We start from the raw sequence: 21,263 nt of genomic DNA on the forward strand, positions 1-21,263 counted from the left end.
GCAAAGAAAAGAATAAGTTTTACTTTCACTCTATCTCTTTCTGTATTTGAAATTATTAACACAAATAAGTCATATTTTAAAAGTAAAAGGCTAGTTTTTAAATGCTTTTAATAAGTGGCTATAAACAATGGCCTTTTTAATTCTCAAGTCCTTCCAAAGATTTAGAAAGAGTCAGTTCTACAACAGAAAAGAGTTTGTCTAATTTTGTACCCAGTAGCTTTTTTTTTCTTGGAATTCTGAAAGTTTAGGATACTTACTTTGGCCTTAGAAATGTTTATCAGTATATTACTTACCTCTTGGAAGTTCCTCTGATATTCCAAATCTGTCAGACTGTCATTTTTCCAAATCAAATGTAGGGTTTTGATTTTGGTTTCTTTTTAAGGAAGGCTGGTTCTTGCTGGGACCTAGAGGAAATATATGACTGAAACAAAACTGTAGGAATAAATGAGCTGAATCTTTTTCCTGGCTTTCAAGAGGATTTTTTTCTTTTCCACTCTCTTAGTTTGTTATTGATGGCAATTTGTCTTACCTCTAGCTTTATTTTTGGTTAGAAAGATGAAACTGTTTCTTCTATTTTTTCCTTTCTTTTTGTGTACGTCTGGTATAGGGAATTGGATTAATCATACTCCTCAGTTCGTAGTACATTATCATCACTAGTTGTGCAAGGCCATTTTCCTTTTGATTACTTATTTTTCTTTTATTTCCATTCCTTACCATAGGCAGCCATTTTAATATGCTTCATGTGTGTCCTTTTTATTTTGCGCATTCTTGCAAAACATGTATGTTTTATGTGCAAGTATTTCTAACTTACATAAATCGTTATTTTATATATCCATCACTTCCTTCTCCACTCAGCATTATGTTTTTAAGATCTATCCCTGTTATTATGTTAACATCTAGTACATCTAAATACTGCACAGTGTTGCCTATTTTACTACATTTCATTCATCTATTCCCCTAGTGATGGACAACCTCAACAGCCTCCAACTCCTTCAATCACAAGTAACATTACAGTACATACCCTCGGCATGCTCCTTTAAGTGCCCTTGTAAGAATTTCTCTGAATAATTCTCAAAGCAGAATTGTGGGGCATAGTGTGTGCATGTGCCTAATTTGCCTCAGGAGTACCAAATCATCCTCTAGAATGGCTGCTCCAGTTTACACACACACCAGGAAGCAGTACTTGAAGGCTCCTGCATCCCTACAACCCAAACAACACTTGGCTTTAGTCAACTCTCTACTCTTTGCTAATCTGATATGTATAATATCTCTTTTTTTGTTTGTTTAAAGAGAGAGGAAAAGATGAACCACATCATTGTTGCCAACCACCCCTGTTTGCTGCCAATGCATTAGTCTACCCCTTAAGTCAGGTGTTTGCCTTTAAACTCTTAGAAAGCAGCAGCACAGGAAGGAGGCACATTTCCTAGATTGGAATCCCACCAGAGCTGGAAGTTTGGAAAAGAAACTGTGATAGAGGAAATGCCCATGGACAGCTGGTCTTCCTAGACTGTTTCCATTAGCTACTCACTCAAGCAGGGCCTTTTGTTTTGTCCTGATATGACTCAGCTGACACTGGCAACCAGGTCTATTGATGACAAATTTTGAAGTGAGGGAATAGACAAAATTTTCCCAAGACAAGGCTGAGAGGCAACCTTCATCCAACTGTCCTATCACTTTTTCCCCTTCCACTCTGCCGCCTCGACTGCTGCCACTGTCCTCACACACACACACACACACACACACACACGCACACACATTTATGGAGATTTCTTATGGTTTTTGCTTTAATTCCTCAGATCCATGCTTCCCTCCCACTTCTATGTTTTCTCCATAGTTGGTTTTGGGAGAGGGAAGCAGTAGCCTATGCTAGCTCACCACTTTTTCAGGAGTCAGAAGTCACTGTTTTTCTTGCTAAAGAATCTTCCTCTTTTCCTTGAAAATCTATAAGAAAAAGAGCAGGATGTCAGACTTCCTGGAGTCTGAAAACCTCATCTTTCTCTCTCATCAAACAGGAGAGGGTTCTCTTGCTATTAGGAGAATGCTCCCTAATTTCCCCTTTTCCTGTCTGTGCTCTCAATTAAGGAGCCTATCTGGCTGAATCCTTTATATGATACCTTGTTAATTAATTTACATCCCTGCCAGAGCTTCATACCACCTGATTTCAGTTATACCAAAACAAGTCTTCTAAGAAACAGAACCAAACTTAGACCAAATCAGAAATTCTGGGGGAAAAAACATTACATCAAAATCCCTTTTTCTTTCTTTCTCTCCATGAACAGTCAGATAGTGAGTATGTAGTACTCTGTGTGCATAGTCTGCTCATCAGGATGTTAGGCGTGGGGGCTGTTAGGAATCCAAAGATGGTAAATTGAAGTCCCTTCCCCAAGGAGCTCACAATCTAGTTGGGGGGAATAGGACATATACATGGATAACTTTAATACTACTGCATGGCAATATAAAATAAGTAAACTAATAGCACTACAACCAAAATGCTATAGACACTCAGAAAGAAGAGACATCCTTTCTGGCTAGAATCATGCAGGAAGGCTTTATGGAAGAACTGATTAATAAAACTTCATTGAGCTGGGCCTAGAAGGAGGGAAAAGGATATTTCTTCCCAGGGCAACCTTGGCAAAGGGATGATCAGCATGATCCTTTTACACAGAATATGTCCAATAAATATTGTTTGCATTCATTAGTGAGCAATAGTGCAGAGGCAGAAAAGAGTAAGGAACATTTGGGAAAAATGAATAATCTAACTTAACTAGATTACAGACACATATGGGGGAAATAAGGGTCAAAAAGTCAGGAAAAGTAGGTTGAAACTACTAGTGTCGTATTCCCTTCTCTAGTCCCAATGCCTTGTACACAGCCTGACATACAGTAGGCATTCAATAAATATTTGTTGAACAAATAAATAAGTCTCTGGAAATCTGTAGAGATTTCCCTATCTCCTTGGAATTCAGAAATTTCATCAGGTTTTCTTTAGGCATTTACTTTTTTGACAACGAAAGTTTTAGATTTGCCTATATCCTTTGGCAAGTCATGGTCTTCACTCAATTCCCAGACCTGAATTATTTTAAAAACTCAGATTCTTAAGGTGAGAGCCAGTACTCTTGAGGAAAGACTCTGTATACCATTATAAGCATGTAAAATAAATCTTTCTCCTAATTCTCTCCAAAGATGACTGCAGCTATTTATCAGGGTGACTTTGCACTGGAGAAAGAGAAATACCTTGGTGTTTGGGGAATTATTGGACATTGGCTCTGACATAATGCTATTCCCAGAACACCACTGCTGTCTACTGGTCAGAGTGGGAGCTTGATGGAGATTCATGTGATAAAGTGTTTCTGGCCAAGCCCATTTCTCAGTGAATCTGGTGGCTATGTGAATCTATCCCATGATTATTTTCCAAGTTCCTGAATGTATATTTGGAGTAGACATACTCTACAACTGGCAGAATCCCCATTTTGGTTCTCTGACCTATTACAAAGATGGCTGTCAGCCTCTTTCCCAGTCACTCCGGTGCTTTCTCAAAGTGGCCATGGTGGCAGGGATAGAGATTATATATATGATCAATAAAATGGAGGAGGTCAGCATCATCAAGACTGATCTGGCTACCTCAGCTGCTGAATGACTGTTACAGGTTAGGCTCCCCAGCAAGCTGACTCAAGATAGAAATTAGCAAGCAGGACATTTATTCTGGAATGCTCTTGGGATCAACACCTGTGGAAGAGAAGGAACTGAATCTTGTATATAAGCAAGGAAACAAAATTTGGCATAAAAAGAAGTCAAGCTGTGAAGCAGTCCCAACAAAGTCCTCAACTGGCCCCATAGGGATCTCTGTACCTGGAATGGCCCTCAAAATTACCCCAAACTGAGGAAAGGGTACCAAGACCTTGTACTCTCACTTCAATCACTCATTGAATACACAGTGCCCATGGAAGGAGGCACGATCTTGGGCAAGGCAGTTTTCTTCAGCCAAGACAATCCCAAAGGAAGCTGACAGCTGAGGACCATCTTCCAGCAGCACTTTCAGCAATAAGTGAACTAATTCCTTCATTCTTGAAAAAGGAACTAGGTGGGACATCCCAGCATGTACCACAATGTCCAATCTGTCAAGAGTCCATGATGCAGCCCCATATTCCAGCAGGACAAGCCTGGTGGCTAGTTGATTACATTGAACTCCTCCCATCATGGAGGGGAAAATTATTTGTCCTCACTGAAATAGAAAAGCATTCTGGATATATATTAACTTTCTCTAAGCACCATGGTTCTTCCAGCAATATTATCCATAAACATAATGAATACTGCAGTCACCACTGTAGTATCCCACACAACAGTGCTTTTTACCAAGGATCTCATTTCATAGCAAAAGAAGAAAGGAAATGGCTGATGCCCTAGGGACTCATGGCTTTTGTCACGTGCCCCATCATGTATAAGGAGCTGGCATGACAGAGAGTGAAATGGCCTATTTAAGGCTGAATTATGACCCCAGTAGAAAGAAACTCCCTTGCAAAATTACATGCTATCCCACAGGATGCAGTATATTTGCTGAACAAGCAATGAATATATGGTGTTCTTTCTCTAATGTGCAAGATATATGGCCCAGAAACCCAGGGTGAAAAAGAGAAGCACTTTTTAATTTTTTTATCTAATGACTCATAGTAAAATGTTTGCTTTCTGTCACTGTGACTTTGGGATCTGCTGTTTTAGAGGTCTTAGTTCCCAAAAAAGGAATGCTTCCATAGGAGACAAATCTCTTTTTACTTTTATTGGTAGTTCAGAATGTTAGATCTCTTTTTCACCATAAAGTCAAACCTACCTGAGTATATGATTGCAATTGGAAAAATAAGGGAAAGAAACAGCTATTAGTAAATTTTCTAAATCCCTGTTTGCATGCAAATTTTATAAATATGGAAACACAAAGCATTAATGGAAGACAAAATGATTGAGTGAACAAGGTTATTAAGTTTAACTTAATAATTATAAAGAATGTTAAAATGCTCTGGATTAAGAAAATCATTTCTTAAATTATGACATTATAGTGTATGCACAATAATTTCTCAGCACTATCAAGTCCTAAATTGCTCCTGTGATCACTGTACTGTATATTTGAAATACTAAATAAAGCTCACTTTGATGATTGCAGGGGAGCAAGATATGGCTTATTTGTCTTTTTATCATTGGGATGTAAGAGGTCTTTATATATTCTAGATACTTCATCCAACAACAGCAGAATACACATTCTTCTCAAGCTCACATGGAACATTCACCAAGATAGACAACATTCTGGACCATAAAACACACCTTAACAAATTTAAAAGAATAGAAATCATGTGAACTGTGCTCTCAGACCACAATGGAATAAAACTAGAAATCAATAACAGAAAGATAGCTGGAAAATCCCAAAATACTTGCAGATCAAACATATTTCTAAATAATACATGGGTCAAAGATTCAATGCAATCTCTATCAAAACGTCAGGAGGATTTTTTTTGTAAAAAGTGACAATATGATCCTAAAATCTTTAGGAAAATGCAAAAGACCAAGAATAGACAAAACAATTTTGAAAAAGAACAAAGTTGGAGGATTCACACTTCTCAATTTCAAAACTGACTACAAGCTACAATAATCAAGACAGTATGGTACTAGCATAAGGATAGACATACAGATGAATGAAATAAAATAAAGAGCCCAAAAATAGACCCTTAAATTGTGGTAAATTGATTTTCAACAAAGGTACCAAGGCAAATCAATGGGGAAAAGATTCTTTTCCAGCAAATGGGACAACTGGATATGCACATGCAACAAGATTAACTTAGACCCCTACCTCACACCATATATAAAAAATCATAGACTTAAATATAAGAGCTAAAATTATAAAACTTTTGTTAGAAAATATTCAAGACTAGGAGCTAGGCAAATCCTCCTTACAAATGTCACCAAATGCAAGGTCTATTTTAAAAATTGATAAATTAGACTTTCTCAAAATTTAAAACTTTTGAGCTTTAGTAGACACCACTAAGAGAAATGAAAACACAATCCATATACTGGGAGATAATATTTGCAAATCTGATAAAGGACTGGTATCTAGAATATATAAAGAACATTTAAAACTATATAATAAGAAAACAAACAATCCAACTCAACAATGAGCTAAAGAGATGAAGAAGAGACACTTCATCAAAGAGGATATGTGGATAGCAAATGTTAATGCCTTCCAAGCCAAAGAGCACCAAGAACACACCTATGGCTGAACAATTGGGTTGATTACTCACTGCAGCATGGGAGAACATATACCATGGGAAACTACAGGGAGTCTCAGTAAGAAGGTCTTAGAGGGTCTAAGGAGAAAGGTATTCATTCTAGATTAGGTGCTGTCAGAAAGTAGGGGCAACTCTATGACTGAATATTGCAAACAATCTTATCTATAGGAATGGCAGACTTACAAGGATAAAGCTGTAATTGGTAAAGAAGTAGCAGTTACTCATAGAATCTGAGTAAGGGGGATGTTTGGTATTTTATGGGTCACTATGACCTTGTTTTTGTCTGTACTTAGACAAAGTTATGAAGTGGGCTTGCCATGTCTCACTTTATCATGGTCCCAGAGGGATTTTGTCTGATGTTAGTGTTCTTTGAGATTGTTTGTGTTCAACAGGACAATAACATGGCCTAGCTACGAGCACCAGGCAAGCTTCTAACAACACTGAGGCCTAGCTGTATTAGACCAGTTCCTGGCTGTCAGAGGATGCTTTTTTGTTTTTGTTGTTAGTTCTTCCTTTTGGCCAAGGGAAGATGAAGTCAGGCCACAGAACTTTAATCCATGATAACTAAATTTTCACCATCACCAAGATTTTGTTGATCAAGATCAGAAGAGTATTGATTAAACACAGTCTGTAGGTGAACGAGAGTTAATCCTTCATTCTCCTTTTGTTGTAGGATGAGTTATTGAAGCATCTGACAAGACAATGGCTGTGCAGTAGCATTTAAGACTCTGGATACACTGGCCAAATTGTAACACAGGCAATTATCAGAAACAAAATGATTATTGGTCCTTGTAACAAATCTCAAAGCCATGGACCAAGATTCTAAAACCCAGGCAATTAAATGATGTCCCAGAATCCAGCTGGGTCTCTTTTAGACTCAGCTTTTTGTTTTTCTTTTAGGCTAGTCACAAACTGTTCTACTTGTCCTATAGTATTTTTATAGGTATAACAAGAAGTATTTGCTATAGGAAAAATTGTAGGTTGGTTAGCCAAGGGGAAATCAAGGGCTCTATGACTGTTGATAAGAACTCTAGATAATGAATTATCTAGTTTTTTAAATTATTATTACTGAAGATCATGGATGATCCACTAGATGGATGGTAGTTGTAAATATCTGAAAATCTCTAACAATTATTTCAAATACACAGGATAAGTTAGTGTGCAGTAGACAGGTATAAGCCTGATGTCTACATAAAAAGTAGAATCCTAGTGAAGCACAGATTATATTGGGAGTAGAAGTATCATTCATTGCAATAAGAGTGAGACAATTTGTGTCCCTCAAGTGGGGTTTCTTTGTGCAAGAATGAAAATGTTCTAAAATACATGGTGTAATGGTTGCAAAACTCCATGTACACCCTTAAGTAGGCGAACTGTACAGCATCTGAGTTATATATCAATAAAGCTGTTATTTTAAAATAATAATGAGGTAGTTCTATAGGTATTGATAAGGAATAGATGTCAGTTTCAGAAGTTTTAATTAGAATGCAGATCAGTGATAGGGTGACTAACTATCCTGGTTTTCCCAGAACTATCTTGGTTTTAGCACTGAAAATCCCACATCCCAGGAAATCTCTCCCTGGGATACGAAAAATCCCTGTTTGGGGTGATAGGTGTAGACATTTGGGGATAAAGTGCAACACTCATATAGTGGCCAAAAAAACAGAGGTTTTTCTGAAAGCAACACTGTTTTTAGTGTCAAATGGATAAGGCATAGATTATCTGCCTTCTGTAGCCACTGTCACTGTTTTTCCCCACACCACCAATGTTGGCCTCAGTGTTGCCTCACTCCAAGTGATATGACTTAAGAGTCCAAATTAAGTGGGTTGTAACTGTGAACGTTACCAGTACATCTTTGACTTGGCATATAGATTAACTGCTGTGCTTTGTATCAAGATAATGCTTGTTTGATTTTTAACTTTGTTAATATTGTGACCATGTTTCCTAAGAGTTCAAATAATGAACATGAGAACAATACCAATGGCAGCATGACCCAGACATCACCAAAAAAGGCAGAGAACCATCATTTTAATGGCAGAGGGAAGGACATATACAACTGGATTAGGAAGGTAAATAACCAAAATAGAGCATACTGCACAATATGCAAAAAAGAATATGAGATTGGGTATGGTGGAGAAAGGAATGTAAAAGCACACATGGAGACTGAACCTCATAATCAATCAAAAGTTTCTCATTTCCCAATAAGACGCCAACATTCAGTTTACAATAGCAACCATTGAATTAGCCTGGGGATTCCATATGAATGAACACATATTATTGTCAAGTTGCCTCGCTTGCTCTACAAAACTAAGTTATGTTTCCTGATTCAGAGGTTGCAACTAAAACGTTCTGTGAGCAAACAAAAGGGAAAATTTTGAAAACAGATGTGCTGGCTTCTTATAGTGTAGAGCTGATTCTGTCAGATGTTACCAATGATCATACTTTCTACAAGTTTATCGAGCGATGCATCAAATCATGGCGACAACAACAAAAATTGTTCCCCCTAGTTCTTAGGAACTCCGACTTGAAAAATGGAGTTTCAAATTTTCCTCTTGAATTCTATGGAGGTATTAACAAAAAAATATAGAAAACATGGAACCAAAGAATATTGCCATCTTGTCCAAATACAAACTAGATTTTGCTCATCTATGTGCATATTCAAGCAGAGTGCAAATATAAATTTTGGCACATTCCGTTCAGTCTGTAAACTTTGTACCAAAGAAAATGAAAAGATCTTATCTGCTAAATGTACTGTGCATCTTGTACACAATATTGCTTAAAAAAAGGGATGTGATTTGCTTACCTGGGCTATTGAAGCTCTCATAATGAAAGTTTTGGGTCACTTTTCAGTTTTTTCAAAAAGTGCAGAAGCACCTAATGAGATTTTTTACTTTATTGAAATGGAAGGGATAACCTCCATAAGACAGGATGGCTATTATTGTAACTGGCCATAGAAAAGATGTTAAAATTTTGGCCGGCTGTAAACATATGTTTCAAAATGTGGGACAAGAAAAATGTCCTTTAATTTGGAAATACATTGATGATGAGAATGGAGAAAAGGATTACAGTAAAACAGAGATGTATATGCTGTTCCTCTAAAATGGCTTGATGATCTTTCAACAGGCCATAAGGAGGCTAGAAAAGGATCAACTGACTGTGCCCAAGTTCTCTGATGTTATGTGTAGGCTGTGACAAAAACTCATACAGGAAAAAAAAAAGAGATGGAGTTTTTGGAAATGAGACTCCTTCAGAGCTAAAAAAAAAAAGTCACCAGAAAGGCACCAGAGTTAAATAGGATTTTCTCATTTCTTGACTAACATTTTAACTTATTTGGAATCCAACTTCAACTTCACAGGTTTAAATTACCTCTGTGCTTTAAAACCTTTTTCCCTGAGAAAGAAAGGTTTAATTTATGATGACATCTAATGTGTTTCAGAGTGCTCAAAAATGATGGACGTTTTAGTGATGGACAGCCTACATGACAAACGTATAGATGCAAAGGACCTAATTGACTGACAAATAGCTTGTCTACTAACACGAGCCTCTAGCACTAAGTGAATGGGCATTTTTGGAGAGCTGAAAACGAATTCCTACAAGTCTAAAAACCTGCTGCTCCTAGTTAGTAATACTTAGGAGTATTCCATACTCAAACATTTTTTTTGAAAGGATATTTAGCCTGATGCCATCACACTGAACTGACACCAAGAATCAGTCTGATGTGGGCTTGATAAAAGCAGAGATGTATATCAAAGTGAATATTATGTTTGACTATATTCAGTTTTACCACCACATAAAAGAAAAGGACTTCCTAAAGGATGCAGGCAGTTCAGAGAAGTATTATTGGAAAAGAAAAAGAAAGAGTAAAAATATCGTACTGTACCATGAGGTCAAAAGAAATATTTCATTTCTTTAAATTAAATATAGGTGATAGATGATAGCTGTTTGTCTTATTGTATTTACAGTCTTCCTTTTTTAACATCTCACATTTACGCATATTAAGAATATACAATAACATGACCTACAAAATTTAAATATCCAAGAGTTAAATAAGTTGCCATGACGGAGGATAGAAATATGAAAAATATTATTATATTTTCTCACATATATTGTTTAATTAGTCTTACTATTAATTACTACTAATTGCCACAGTTAATTAGTCCTATTGTTTTGTTTAAATAACAGCATGTATGTAACAGAAAAGTAAATAGAAAAACATAATTTAAAATGAACATCTATTTTCACATTTTTATATTATAGCAATAATACATGTGTGCAATTATTTATTATATACTATGGTCTTTTCATCTAGTACTGCTGTGTCCCAGGCTCTCTGAAGGTTGGTAACCCCAAAGATATGGTACCATTGGGGGGGGGTGCGGAGATAAGATATAAAGAAGGTAATATTTGTAAACTACATGGACAAGAAACTGGTAAACAGTGGTGCCTTCTGTGAAAGTGAAATGAGTGGCTGGAACAAGCCAGAGAGGCTTTCTCTTTCTTGTTTTTTAAATGTATTTTTTAAATTTGTACCCTCTGCATATACTACCTATTCGAAAGGGAGAAAAGCATTATTAGTCTTGCATAGAGGTTGCCCATGGTGAGCTGGGCAAGGCGCTTCCGGAGCGTGGAGATCAGGGTCGTACCGGAAACAATGTATTAAGAACACGTGGTTCGTGGGGGACCTCGCGAAAGTTCAAGATGGCTGCCTGGTGGACAACCGAGTCAGACGAGTCCGATGAGGTGAGCTGATACCCAAAACTCAAGAGCCCATTAAGCCCCAGAACTCAGTAGGAATTTGTGTGTGTGAGGGAAGCCATTAGAGGGATTTAACGAAAGGCATACAATTATTTGGTTTATGACTTAGAGATCTCTCTGGTTGTGTAAAGAATGTCGGGGAGGCACTATTTTGGGGACCAATTTCTGTAGTCTTGGAAAGTAAAGCTGTTGGCTTGGACTGTTAGTGTAGTAGCACCAGATGGAGATGCGGAGACACAGATAGACGTGGTGTGACTTTGGGAGATGGCCCTGACAAGACATGCTGCTAGATTGAGTGTGGATTGTGGGGGAAAGAGCGACACATGGCTAACTGCTGTTTCCGGCCTGGGGGCGGGGGGGGGGGGGGCGGTCAGAGTGCCTTTTCTTAGCTTGGAGAACGCTAGGGCGTTGGTGGATTGTGGAAGAGTAAGAAAGAGTTCTCTTTGGGACACTTTAAGCCAGAGACGGTTAACTCTTGCACGTTTTCCAAAAGTCATTCAGGCTGTTCTGTGGAGAGTGGGGGAGGGGAGGGCATCTGGGAGGCAAGTGAGGGTCATGGATGGGCCTCAGCAGAGACAGAGGCAACTACTCTGGGCCAAGGTACAAGGCTGGAGGGGCTCCGGTGGGGAATCTTGCAGGCATTCAGAGGTATTAGCTTTTCATCTGTATGAAATGGGCAACCACGACAGGCCTTTGAGTGTGACGAGAGATGACCCAAGGCCTGCTGTGTGGACAGCACGCTCTAGGGTAGAGTTGCCAGATTTAGCAAGTAAAAGTACGGAATGCCCAGTTAAATCTGAATGTCAGATCAACAACAGAGAATTTTGTAGTATTACGTATACCCTGTGTAATATTGGGGATATACTTATGAAAAAAATGTATTCGTCGTTGATCTGACATTCAAATGTAATTGGGTGCTCTGCATTTGACCAGGCAACCCTACCACGGGGCAGGTGGAGGCAGGCCGGCGAGCATTCCAGGGAGACAGAAGGAGCCAGGGTGGCAGCAGGGGACGCGTGAGGAAGGGCCCCAAAAACGACAAGGGTGGCCCGATTGGTGCACTTTTACAGATAGCTCTGGGAAGACGAGCTTCTTAGCTCTTCCAAGTGCTGACCGAGGGCGCCTCGAGGAAGGCTTAGCCGACTCTCCAGGCTCGCCAAGCCGGCCGCAGCCTCCTCGGGCGGGGTGGAAGCGGCTGCCGGCGGGGCGGGCGCGCTAACCCCGCCTTCCGCACCCCGCAGGGGCGGAGCCTGAACGAGGAGCCCGCGAGCAGCCCTCGCTCCCCGGATGACTAGTGGCCGGATAACATGGAGTCGGGCAAGATGGCGCCTCCCAAGAACGCTCCGAGAGATGCTTTGGTAAGTGCGAAGGCTGAGAGGCGGGGGGTCGAAGCTCCGCGCGGCCAAGGACCTGGGAGGCAGGCCCAGGCGGAGGGCCTGAGGATGGGCTCGCGTGCCAGTTTCAGCCCAGCCGGGGCGGCCAGGGGCAGGGGGAGATGGGGGTGCCCTGGCCCCCCGGGTGATGTCCTGCCACCCCGGCAGCCCCTCCGGAGTGCACCCGCTAGCCACCCGGTTCCGTCTGTTGGGCCTCGGGCCCTGGCCGCCTCGTCGTCTCGCCCCGTCTGCGAGCCCTGACTCTCGCGGGGTCCTGATGCTAGCTTCCACCGTCGCCACATCCGAAAATGACAACCAGCTGTAGCCACCTCTACCTCTCTGCTGCGAAAGCCAACCCCGGCCTTTTTCTTCTCTGCCCCCGCCCCCGCCCCCGCCCCAAAATTAAAAGTTTTCCAGCAAAGAGAGTACGACGAAATTTGGTGTGATCCTGACACTCATTTGGGAGGAAAGGGATGAGTACAAGTTTGGAACCCAGAGAAAGGGGACCTTGTATTATAAATATAGATACTACCTTCGGTCCAGTCTTGATTTCCAATACTTAGATTATGCATCTGGCGCTTTTATTTGAATCCACAGGTGATGGCACAGATCCTGAAGGATATGGGAATTACGGAGTATGAACCAAGGGTTATAAATCAAATGTTGGAATTTGCTTTCCGTAAGTTAACAATACACCAAAAATTTGCCTAACTTCTGAATTTGAAAAGATCATTTTATTGTATAAGCATTTTCAACTAAATTACTTTAACAGTTACTATCACAGAATTCAGCCTAAAGCAGTAAAAAGGAGCTCAAGCTAGGGGACAGTGGTATTTACGTGGTGATATCTGTTCAAAATTGATCATATAGAAAGGTCAATTAGATATTAGAACCAAATTTGATAAACTTTCTAGAAACTAGTGGAACCTTCCATTAAGAAAAGTGGCTAGAAATATTAAGCTGTTTTCATATGTTTAAGAAAATAATGTTTTGTTCTTAAAGGATATGTGACTACAATTTTGGACGATGCAAAAATTTATTCCAGCCATGCTAAGAAACCTAATGTTGATGCAGATGATGTGAGACTGGCAATCCAGTGTCGTGCTGACCAGTCTTTTACCTCTCCTCCCCCAAGAGATGTAAGCAAACTTTTATTTGAAGTTCATTTTACTTATAATTATTTTAATTGTTGTTCTAATAACAATTTTTTTTTAGTTTTTACTGGATATTGCAAGGCAGAAAAATCAAACCCCTTTACCACTGATTAAGCCATATGCAGGACCCAGACTGCCACCTGACAGATACTGCTTAACAGCTCCAAACTATAGGCTGAAGTCCTTAGTTAAAAAGGTAAGAATTTTTAGTCAACTTAGCTTTTAAAAAAGGTGAGATGTGTTAGGGGAATTTGTAAAAAGCAAATTCCTATAGATAATGCAGTAAATTAAAGGCTGAAATAATTTACTAGGATTTTTTTAATGTACTGGCTTGAAAATACCATGTCTGCAATTAGCTGCTATGTTAAAATACAAAATATAAGATGCAAGATTTTTAGAGCTAAAAGGAACTTTCGTGTTGATCCAACCCAACACTTACTTTTCACATGAGGAAACTGAACCTGAACTCATCTGTGGAGTTAGTAGCAAAGCTAGGACTCATTCCCCGGTCTCATAACTCCCCACCTCTCCGCCTATACCATAGTTTTTGAGTGAAGCCCACTAACAGAGTAAATGCTATGCCATCAAGAATTGGACTTGCTTTCTCAAAGAGAACCTAAGGCTCTGCCACCACTGAAAAAGTCTTCTCCCCGTTGGGCTGCCTTTGTTGTCTGAAATTCCACTATAAGAGAATTTCTTTTTGGGTTAAGATGTTGACTGGTTAAGATTAAGATTAAAAATCATAAGGAAGTTATACTTTACTAAACTCTTTACTAAACTTTATACTAAACTCTACTTTAAACTTAAATACTATATAGAATTATATATGTATGTACATATGTATACTCATATCCATGTTTATATAGATATGTATTATGTTTGTATTTTATATATATAAAATCCTAACATGTCAAATCTGAACAACATTAAAAGTAATTTGTTTTCTAAATCCCCCAGGGAGCTAACCAAGGAAGACTAGTTCCACGGTTAAGTGTTGGTGCTGTTAGCAGCAGACCTACCACTCCTACTGTAGGTAAGTGACAGAGGGAAATGGCTTTTCTGGCTGTTAAAGAAGTGCATTAGCACTTGATTTTGAACTATAATGCAAGTCAAAAGGTAAGTCAAAAAACTCGCGTATGTGTTGCCAATGATACATTTACTTTTCCTCTAGTAAAGCTATAAACAGGTATTTTATCAGATTTCAAAATAAGAAAGCCACAAGGAATATCTGATCCCAAATGAGTATAGAATTGGACATTACCCACCATTGTTGTTGGTGTAAAGTATGATCCCCAAAACAGGAGTTTAAGCTGTGTTCTTTCTATACAAATGATGTTGCCAAACGCACTCATGGCAGTAGCCTACTTATCAGAAATTAAAGAAATTTCTGAGTAAATTGGCAAGAGAATGCAGTCAAAAGAAAGAAGTTTAAAATGTACAAAAAGCTTCAGAATATCAAAGAAAAAGTCATTCTGTTTTTAATACTAACCTTTTCAAAAGTGGTGCTGATTGTCCTATATGGTCGGGGGAGCTCCTTCAAGCCAGCTCCTGTGTCCTTTGTGACAAGTCTCCGTCATTCTTTGAGCATTTCTTGCTTTCTGGCACAAGATGTTCCAAGCTCGTCTTATATTTTCCTTAGCCCAGTCCTAGAATCAGCCATTTCTCCAAAAAGCCCTAATTCCTTTTAGTGGAGAATAGTATTTAGAAACCATTATTTGTTTCTTTTTAATGCCGTTGTTTAAGTAATGAGGAAAACATAAATAATGGATTTAGATTTCCTGATTTTTTTATCCTATGTTTCTGCTGGCTTTCTTTCCTAAAGTATTTTCAGAAAAAATCCCCTTCTCTTTGACCAGCGTTGTTTTTGGCTCTTACTGCTGATAACTGGAGTCCTGTAGATGTCCCATAGCTGGAGTAGAAGCAGCGTGTGATTTTTGAGGTGTGTAGACAATCTCTTCATAGTCTCAGGATGTGAATTTACATTTCAGCATTTTAAGATGAGCCTGGTATAGTATTCGTTGTACACTTCTAACTACCTGCATGTGACCTTTGAGGAGAGAGACTTGCATATATAATTTGTGTAACTTTGATCATATTCTGTTTATCTGTGGATTCATATTACTTAAGCTAATACTAATTTTTTAAAAACTCTAGGCTGTGGCAATCAGTTACACGTGTTGACAAGTTAACCAATTTTAGTTATCAGTTGTGATTTTTATTCCTAGACATTTACAGTACATATTTTAGCGATTATTAAAATATAGAGTGAGGGAGCTGCTAAAAACAAAGAGGCAAGTTTTAAACTTTAAAAAAATTTAAAATGAGTTTCATAAAGCATGAGACCCAAGCATCTGCTGTGTTCAGTTTTAAAGCCTAAACTCCATACTTACTTAAATGTTAATAATTCCTTATGGTAATAGCCAATAGTAATAATAATAAACATCTACCTACTGTGAATTTTGACAAAATACTTCTATTGCTTCATTAAGTTTCACCAAATTCTTTGGACTGCTCCTTAATACATGGGAAAACTTGCCTAGGGATGGAGATATGTTGGAGTTAAGGCCTCACCTTCTGGGTTTGGGAGAGAAAGCACTAAAACCCAGATTCCTGGGTACCTTTGGGCTTTCTTCCCCTATTTAGGCTCTCTTCTCCTTTGTCCCTGAAGATGATGATAGTTGTGATTTTTTTCAGCAACTCTATCCCTGGGCAGACTATTGGTTCCAGGGAAGAGGGATGTATGGAAAGCCTGCATCCCCAAAGAAAAACCTAGGAACAGACACATTTCCACAAATGTAGTTTTTGAGAGAGCTGGACATCAGTATACATACTAAGTCTTTGAGTCTTGCAAAATTCATTAAGCAAATATTTTTTGAGTGCCTGTTAGGAGCAAGACACAAAGCCATGTGCTCACAAGGATAAAAATGTTAGCCAAGGCTTGTAGTTTAGTGAACGAGATAAGATACTAATAATAAGGCTCCTGTGATGTGTTAAGAGAATTTCTGAGGCAGGCAATGACTTTCCAGCAAATCAAAGAAATTTTATAAAATAGGGTGGTATTTGAGTTGTACCTTGGAGTAATGGGTAGAATTAAGATGAGGGGGGTTTGGACTAAGTTATCTCTAAGATCCCTGTCTGCTTAAAAAAGTATCCGGATATAGAAAAAGAGTATGATTTTTGTGCCCACCTGGGGACCCCAAGTGGTACATTTGATAGGCTTTTGTTAGATGCATGTTGATTTAGTTTCATGGGCATAATAGACATCTAATTCTCAGCAAGTGACAGAGACTAAAAGTGCCACCTAAGGTAATTAATAGAAAACTTGGGTCTTTATTCTGCTAGTTTATTTAAATGCTCAACTTCATGACTTCATGTAGCTAAAATTCAGTGCCAGACACTGTTTGAAGAGCTTTACATAGATTATTTTAATTCTCACGAGAATCCTGTGAAATAGGTACTGTTATCCCCCATTTAACAGATGAGAACACTGAGGTACAAAAAGTTTTAAATAACTTGCCCACGGACACTCAGTTGGTCATAAAGCCTGGATTCAAACTCAGGCAGGTAGGCTCCAGAGCCTACATTCGTTACACTATCCTGAATTTTTAGCTTCTAACCTACTCAGCTTGTAAACATTTTTGAAGTTACTTTGCTCTTATTTCTAATGATGTTTTTTTCTCACTTTTCATTAGTTCCCTGTGCTTTGAAGGTAGTTTCTGATAAGCTAAGGAGTACAGAATATGACCCTGTATAGCAAGTCATCTAACTAACATGGTCTGTTAATTACAACTACAGCAACCCCGCAAACAGTCTCTGTCCCAAATAAAGTTGCACCTCCAGCGTCAGTGACAAGCCAAAGATTTACAGTGCAGATTCCACCTTCTCAGTCCACACCTGTCAAACCAGGTAATGTGATGGGCAGGGGTCGGGGGTGGGTTGTAAGTGGTTCTTTTAAAATATTTTTTCTGAACTTTAAAATGTGTCAATAATTTGTGGTTATAGAACAGTTTGTGTTCCTATAGCAAGAGTTAAATTGTTTAATATCATAACAGGAAGGTGGCAGTAATGCTGCAAATCAGGGGTCTTCATAGAGGGTCTATGAGCCCACTAAAAGTGTGTGAAATTTTAATATATGTAATGTTTTGGAGGGGAAGGGAGAGTATTCAGTGTGATCATCAGATTCTCTAAGAACAGTGAATGAAAATAAGGGTCCACAAATCTAAGGTATCTTCAGGGAAAAGCACTTAGGGTTAAAGCTCAAGAAAATACTACAACTTAGCATACATCTAATGAAAATTGTAACTTTACTCACTTTATGGAAGGATACTTAGAAAGTTGGACTAATATAAGTAGAATTTTGTTACAGCATAGTTTACTAATGCGTATGTTTAGATTTCACATCTTCTGAAACCTAACTGCACACAGTAAACTACTTATATAAAATGTTGGCCTGTAAGGGAAGCACGAGTCCTGACCTTGACCATGTGCTTTTAATGTGTGCTTTAATGTTCCATGATGAACTCCAATGTGCTGCTTCCCATGACTAATTGAAATTTTAGGTAGTTAAGTTCAAAAAGAAACCTAACAGAACTTCTTTAACCTTGTACTAGATACTAATTTAAGTACTTTAAAGTATTAAAAATTTTAATTTAACTCTTAATGCAGTATAATTACCTGAGTTTCTTCTATGACATAGTTGCACTTCATGCTATTGAAATTATTAGAATTAAATTCAGCTTTGTTGAATACTTTTTACCATGTTTCTGATTCTGGGTAATTCATAGTATCGGGTGTTTTCTCCTCTGTTTACAGTTCCTGCAACAACTGCAGTTCAAAATGTTCTGATTAATCCTTCAATGATTGGGTCCAAAAATATTCTTATTACGACCAATATGGTTTCATCACAGAACATGGCCAATGAATCAAACCCATTGAAGAGAAAACATGAAGATGATGATGACAATGATACTATAAAGAATATAGTCTAGATGCATTTCACACATGTAGTTGGTTTTGAGCCCAGTATACTGAACTAGAACCTTCTAGATCTTCTCAAGTTTTATGTTAGAAAACTTAAATGTAGCAGCAATATTTTTCACGTTAGTTCAAACTGTTAGATTTCTTAAGGGTACCAATGTTTTTTCATTAGGCTTTAAGTATAAAAAGCACTTGTTTCTTAATAGTTTCGTTAACGTCGAGTCCTACTCTGGCAATTCTATTTTTGGAAGCAGTTCTCTGCCGGGTACCACTGATAGCAGCACTTACGTTTCAGTTTCAACACTTTGATCAGTGGAGTAATCTTTAACAGCATCATTTCTAATGTACATTTAAATACTTTCTTTTGTAAAGTAAAATAGTCACTTTTGTTGTCACCAACTTTTTTGACCAAATCTCTCAATTTAGAAAACACTTTTTGGAGAGGATGTATTTAAAGGGATTCTAAATCCATTTTGAACGTATTTAACTTGTTTCCTGGTGTTCCCTAACCTCCCACCTCCTCAACCCCGTTTCTAGATCCCATTTGTTTTCTGCACCACCTCCCCCACGTAGGCTTAAGTTACTCCCCATTGCTGTTAAATTTAAAAGGCCAAAACTGGAATTTTAAAAACATCATTCCTGATAATACAGCTCAGTATCATTTTCATATTTTTAAAACCTGCTTTACATGCCTGATGTTCTGTGGTTCACTTTAACCTGAAGGTTTGCATTTGCTTTGTTTTTCTCTCCATACTAAAGCACTTGAGTTTTATCCCTTGCCTTTTATGCCCATCAAGCTTAACTTTGCTTTTTACATCTAGTTTTGGGTCAGTTACGTTCAGTTCCTCCATCTTATATTCCAAGTTGATAACCCCACCATATTTCACGTTTCTAAACTTAATGTGGAAGATGCTATAGCTTAAATCTGCCTTGATAAGTATATTTACACTGGACCTAAGCAAAACCACTGAAGAGCAACTGTTTTCTTCCTTTTTACCACATGCACTTATGCTTTGATCACTACTGCTTGGACCCTCCTGTTGGTATAATTCAGATCATCTTTCTAGCTTGTTGCTGAGGATGTCACACATAAGATGGGATCAAACCTGAAAGTTTTCTAATAGTTGTCCTTCTTCTAGAAGGCCAACAACAAAAACAAATTAGTGTGATATGACTTGCATTTAGGTGCACTCTGCATAGGTTTCCCAGGAATGTTCTACTGTTGCTAAACACCTTTCCCTACTTTCCATTTATACACATCGAAACATCTTACTGGGAAAGATTGCAAAGCTTCAAAAATATAGAGCTTGTGTTGTTTTTGTTTAAGTAAGTTTGACATATTCAACATAGGAATACTTTTGCAGAACTTTCTAAAATAAATTTTCATATCATGATTTAGAACTTGTAGCCAAGGATCCTCAAAACTTAAAACACAAGTAAGTTTCATCTTAGGATGGTGCTTGATACATCAAAGAGAAATAGTCCGGTAACAGGGAACAAACGTCTCATCACAGTTTGTTTTTGGATGTTTGTTAGGAAAAGGTGGTATCAAACTTATAAAAATAGATCTGATCAACATCATAGGAGAAAAATTTTCATTCTAGGATATCATTACTTGAATGTTCTCAGGGAGGCGGCATGTCAAAAGGCCTAGGTTCTAGTCCTGGTTCCATCATTTACCAACTGTGTGACCTTACTCCACCTCTGAGCCTTGTTCTCCTCACTAGTTTAACAGGAAAATAACACCAACCCTGCCTACCTCACAGGGATGTTGTGAGGGTTTAATTGGTATGTGTGAAAGCTCTTTCAAAATTATAATGTGCTATATAACTCTAAGGAATTGTTAATGTATTTGTTCCAAGATTATTAATTAAAAAAAATTGAACTTATAATTTATCTTTCATTTTTGACTTATGGGATTCAAAGAAGATGAACAAGGCCCAGTAATTCTGAGGTCCAAAAAGCAATTAAGATTTGTCTAAGTGATGAATTAAGTATAAATCAGGGAATTGCTTGCTTTTATTTGGAATCAGCAGGTAACTCGTCATAGTAAAGCAAAATAAAAGTGAAAGGATATGGGTTTAAATCGCTTAAAAATGTAGCATGCTCTGTCTTTGGGGGGAATTTGTACATATAATTGAGCTTGTAATCTGAGTCAACGTTGACTTACTAGGTCAGCCAGTGGGTGGTTTGCCCATTCAGATGAAGGCTGCTTTATCTAGCTTGCAGATCTCCCTTCCCTAATTACGTCCACCTAATCTAGCTTCAAGAATGACTTAAGGCAGCTCTTATCCTCCAGCTTCTAGGTGGAATCTTTATAAAGATGTACTGATGGTAAATGGGGTGAGGACACTGTCATCCCAAGTTCTTCCTTTTACAAGCAGGAAACAAGTGTCTTTGATCTGAGTATGAATATAGGAATACAGCCAGCATTCAAAGAGAATGGAAGATGTAATGCACGCTGCAGTCTAAGGAGTCCAGAGTGAAGGGAAGTACTTATGAGGTAGGAGGGAAAACACTAATCAGAGCAGCAAGTACAAAGCAGTGTGTATAATATGCCACCATATATATTTTAGCCAGCCCTGGTGGTCTAGTGGTTAAGAGTCAGTGCTCTCACCACTGTGGCCCGAGTTCATTTCCCGGTCAGGGAACCACACCACCCATCTGTTGGTTGTCATATTGTGGGAACTTCAAGTTGCTGTGATGCTAAAAGCTATGCCACCAGTATTGCAAATACT

At 38.4% G+C, this 21,263-nt stretch overlaps 1 protein-coding gene across 1 annotated transcript; it reads left to right on the forward strand.

Annotated features, from left to right (window-relative positions):
- Positions 1 to 12,016: 12,016 nt before the first annotated feature.
- Positions 12,017 to 20,417, forward strand: TAF9B (TATA-box binding protein associated factor 9b). Its single transcript, XM_046673899.1, has 7 exons — positions 12,017 to 12,379; positions 12,992 to 13,073; positions 13,397 to 13,533; positions 13,610 to 13,744; positions 14,506 to 14,581; positions 17,344 to 17,454; positions 18,361 to 20,417. Exons 1-7 carry the CDS (start codon positions 12,329 to 12,331, stop codon positions 18,534 to 18,536), a joined length of 768 nt encoding a protein of 255 aa, XP_046529855.1. The 5' UTR covers positions 12,017 to 12,328; the 3' UTR covers positions 18,537 to 20,417.
- Positions 20,418 to 21,263: the final 846 nt, after the last annotated feature.

Source organism: Equus quagga, chromosome 10 (genome assembly GCF_021613505.1).
Source record: "Equus quagga isolate Etosha38 chromosome 10, UCLA_HA_Equagga_1.0, whole genome shotgun sequence".
Taxonomy (NCBI): Eukaryota; Metazoa; Chordata; class Mammalia; order Perissodactyla; family Equidae; genus Equus; species Equus quagga.